We start from the raw sequence: 4,307 nt of genomic DNA, 5'->3' as shown, positions 1-4,307 counted from the left end.
ATCCCATCCCATCCCATCCCATCCCATCCCATCCCATCCCATCCCAGTCCCCGCCGTTCCCTGCCCCTGAGCTGTGCTGGGCTCACAGGAGCCACACTCCCCGATTCCCGTGCAGTGCCTGGCACGGTGCCATGTTGGACAGCAGAAGGTGTCACAAAGCTGCCATCAGCCCTGAGGGACAGCCKGGATAATGGAGAGTCCCACACTCTSCCCAGGATGGGCTGCAGTGAGTGAGGGGGTGTCAGTGCCCCYGGTCTGCCCAGGCTAAGGAGCTGCTGGTGCTCTGCTGGTGTCCCTGAAAGCAGAGAGGGGCTGTTTGCACATCCCTGCACCTGCTCTCCCCCAGCTCCCACTGAATCCTCCCTAGCAGGAATGTGCAGGCTCTGTGCTTGTCCCAGCCATCCCAGCTGAGGCCTCTGAGCCCCCCAGCCCAGCTGAGCCCCCAGGAGAGCCTGGGCATTTTCCAGGCACAAACCCTGCTCAGCACTGGGGGATCCCAGCCCAGCTCCCAATTCCCATGGCCAGATTCAGCTCCTGCTGCAGGGATCMCATCATCCCAGCTCACAGGGATAATGGCTGGAAGCAGCCTGGAGACCTCTGCTCAGTGAAGCAGCCAGGGATGGAGCACATGCATTAAAACCTGGGTGAAATTGCTGCCAACAAAGTGCAGAAGTTGCTGCAGCTCAGGGTTATCCGCTGCTCTCCCGTTCCGAACCGATGGAGCATGGCCAGCTCTGCTCATCAGCGTGAGCCCAGACCCCTGGAAAAGCAGAATTTCCCTGCCCTGATGCTGTCCCTCCTCAAACAGACTCCCAAAAAAGGCAGGCCCATGCATCTTTCATGGGGTGCTAAATAACTCACTGTGCTATCCATAATTCAACCTGAGCTGGAGAGGCTCAGCAGGGAGGGCTTCTGACGGGGGAGCTTTCTCTGCCTGCCTGGAGCCCTAAAACTGCTGCAGGCAGGAGAGGGTRGTGGGGCAGGCAGGGAGGGGGCAGSGAGAGGGCAGTGCCAGCCCAGGCCRCTGTCCCAACCCCACCCAGGCTCTCCAGCTGCCCCCAGGCCGGGAGCAGGATGGGGCTGGTGTGTCCAGAGCACATTTCCACTCCACGGCACAGATGTTCCCAGCCCGTGCCAAGAGGGCGGGAGAGGCTCAGAGAAAGCAAACATTGTCCCGTGGCAGAGCGCAGCGAGCGCTGAGGAAGGTTTCTCTTTTTCTCTTGTTATTATTATCATGACCATTTGGCAGYGTGGAAATGGATTTCTCTGGGGCCTGAGTCAGTTCAGCTCAGTTCTATTCAGGGTTTTATCCCAAAATCCAAGTGCTTCCCTGGCACAGAGACTCATGCCCAGCCAGAGGGAACATTTCTGGTGCCATGCTGTCACCGTGTCTCCCTAAACCAACCAAACTCTCTGTGTTTTTATACCCATCCCTGCTGTCTGGTGTCCCAGGCAGTTCAGGCCATAACAACAAGGAATTTTCCATAATACTGACCAAGCGTTTCCCTCCTTCCTCTGCATTTGACATCCAGATTTTGCCCACCCCACGTTTGCTCTGAAGCTGAAGCCTGGTACKCAGGAAACGGCAGCTTGAGAGGCAGGAGCTGGAGAGAGCCAGGAGATCCCAAAAAAGGCATTTTAGGAAGAAAGCGCTGACGCAACCCAGCAGTGCCGGATGCTGCAGCGTTGATAAATATTTGATTTAGCCTCAATAGGAAGGCATCACGTTCAGAACCATCTGAAAAACAGGGATGATGACAAATCCAGTGTCACTGAAAGGCAGATTCTCCCAGTGAGCATTCCTGGAGCTCAGTCCAGTGTGCAAATTGCCCTAAATTGGAATAAACTGGAGTTACCTGTTGGAAGGGTTCCTGTGCCTGTGCAGGGCAGGGTGGGACGCACTGACAGCCACAGGTGCTGTCAAATTCCTGCACTGGCATCGCAGGGGGCAGCTGGCAGGATCCTGGGAAATGCGCTTTCATTACCTAGCGCTTTCTCACTCTGGCAGATTTGGGGTTTTTAGCATGGCTGTGTTTCTCTGCCACATTTCAGCTCATTTGCCTCAGCTGTGTTTGTCACCTCTCCCATCCCATCCCATCCCATGGATCCCATCCCATGGATCCCATCCCATCCCATCCCATCCCATCCCATCCCATCCCATCCCATCCCATCCCATCCCATCCCATCCCATCCCATCCCATCCCATCCCATCCCATCCCATCCCATCCCATCCCATCCCATCCCCCCCTCTAACAAACACCAGGTTCTGATCCAGCTCTCAGTCTAGCTCCTGCCTCTGCACTCTCCACTCTGCTCACATTTCTTTCCCTTTTCCTCACTTTCCCTAACTATTGCTCTGGACTGTCAGTTCCCCTCGGCTCAGCAAGAGCCCTGCCCGGGTTCCCTCTCTCCCTCCCTCCACTGCAGCTCTGGCTTGTGTGGGATGCTCCGGGCTCCAGTAAAAACCAGCCAGAGAGAAACAACAAGTGCTTTTCTCTTCAATGAGCCGGGAGCTGCTCTAGATAAACCCATTCTTTCCACACTGCGTGAAGCACAACCTGCCCTTGTTAGAGAATTCTGAGAGAAAAACCCCCCATATCCTCACACAAGTGCTCTGGTGGATCCCAGTTTCCATCTCCTCGGGGTTTGCAGTGGGTGGTGCTGTGAACAGGGCCAGGAACCTGCCGGGGGTCCCGGGGAACACTTGGGGCTTTGTTTTATGGATTGTCACCTCTGGATAGGAGAAGGGAGTCTGATATTAAGGATGACTTTCCAAAAGGAGCATTTTATCCGCTGGCTTTGGAATGATGGACTGCACAGCACTCTGGCCAGGAGGATGCTGAGAAATGAGCTTTAACCATGGGTACAGAGCCAGCTCAGGAGTCAAACCCCTGAGCCTGGAGGTATTTGTAGCTGCAATTTCAGCTCAACCCCAGCTTCCCCAAGTGGCTGGGCCAGCGAGACCCTGGGCAGTGCCAGCAGCTCTCCTCAGGCAGGCTGGGAGCAGGCAGGGAGCAGGCTGGGAGCAGGCTGGGTGCCCCCAGGGTGCCAGTGGGGCTCTGCAGGGCCGGGGGCTGCACTGAGCCCTGCACTGCATCCCGAGCCCAGAGCTGCTCCCCAGGTACAGCAGGGTGGGGAGCACCCCCTGGCACAGTGGCATTCCCACCCCCCAGAAGGAAAGGCTGAGTGTCCACGGTGACCCCGGGGTGGCCCCAGGGTAGCCCCGGGCCGGCAGACCCCCGGGATGGGATCTGCACTGTCCCTCCAACCGTGCTGCTCCAGGGGCAGGGGGTGACCCCAGCCAGGCTCTCGGGGGACATCCCGTGCCCCCTCAGTCAGGGCCGGCTGAGGGCGGGAGCAAACTTCAGCCGGGCTCAATCCTCTCTCCTCTCCGGATAAGCAGCTCCTGAGCCCGGGGCCACCGGCGGTGGAGCCGTCCCTGGGGATCCACGGGCGGCTGATCCCCCTCCATCTGCTCACATCGGCAGCACGGCGCGGATTTAGCCACAGATCACGCCTGGCTCTGGGGGCAGCACGCAGCCCTGTGCCCTGTGCGTCCCCACCACACCGCTGGCTGCCAGCCTGGCATCCCCCAGGGAGGTCCCCATCCTGCCACCTCCCCCTGAGCTCGCACCCGGCCCAGGGACACCTGCCCTGCGGGAAGGAGGGACCGTGACATCCAGCAGCACCTCCTGACCCCTCCTCTGTCAGCCTGCACCGTCTCTTCTGATCCCCTGTCATCCCCAGCTGCATCCARGGCAGGGCTGGCAGCGGCACATCTCTGTGCCTGGGGTGCTCGCCGCTACTCCGCGGGGCAGGGAAAGCRGCAGAGAGGGTGCCTGGCACCGTAGACCCTTCCCGGGACACGGGGAGACGCTGCTGGAGACCGCCAAGAGCTGCAGGGATGGAAGGGAGCCCGCAGCACCCCCAGCCGAGATCAGCCCCCCAGGGACCCCCTTCCCGGCTCAGCATCAGCCTCCGCAGGGCCGCAGGGAGGGAGGAGCTGCTCGGCTGCAGTGGGCACTGCCACCCCTGCCCTGCAGCAAGGTGACACTCAGTGGCACCCCTGCCCTGCAGCAAGGTGACACTCAGTGGCACCCCTGCCCTGCAGCAAGGTGGCACTCAGTGGCACCCCTGCCCTGCAGCAAGGTGGCACTCAGTGGCACCCCTGCCCTGCAGCAAGGTGGCACTCAGTGGCACCGCTGCCCGCCAAAGGCACTCCCTCCCGGGCTGTCCCTCGCTGGAGAGGAGCGGCTGCCCGGGACGCGCCGGTTCGGGCACACAGAGCGTTGGTGGGAGCCGTCAGA

The 4,307-nt window shown here is 60.1% G+C and overlaps 1 protein-coding gene across 1 annotated transcript in view; it reads left to right on the top strand.

Annotated features, from left to right (window-relative positions):
* Positions 1–2,846: 2,846 nt before the first annotated feature.
* The window catches only part of USP43 (ubiquitin specific peptidase 43), a 17,997-nt gene continuing 16,536 nt past the window's right edge, over positions 2,847–4,307 (top strand). The window contains exon 1 of the mRNA XM_057378881.1: positions 2,847–2,903. Coding sequence (XP_057234864.1) covers positions 2,847–2,903 — 57 coding nt within the window. The remainder of the gene's footprint in view (positions 2,904–4,307) is intronic.

This window comes from Malurus melanocephalus, unplaced genomic scaffold (genome assembly GCF_030028575.1).
Source record: "Malurus melanocephalus ecotype Western Australia unplaced genomic scaffold, MMel_1.1 scaffold_378, whole genome shotgun sequence".
Lineage (NCBI taxonomy): Eukaryota > Metazoa > Chordata > Aves > Passeriformes > Maluridae > Malurus > Malurus melanocephalus.
Note: the sequence above shows the minus strand (reverse complement) of the source record. Positions and strands in the feature narration are given on the sequence as shown.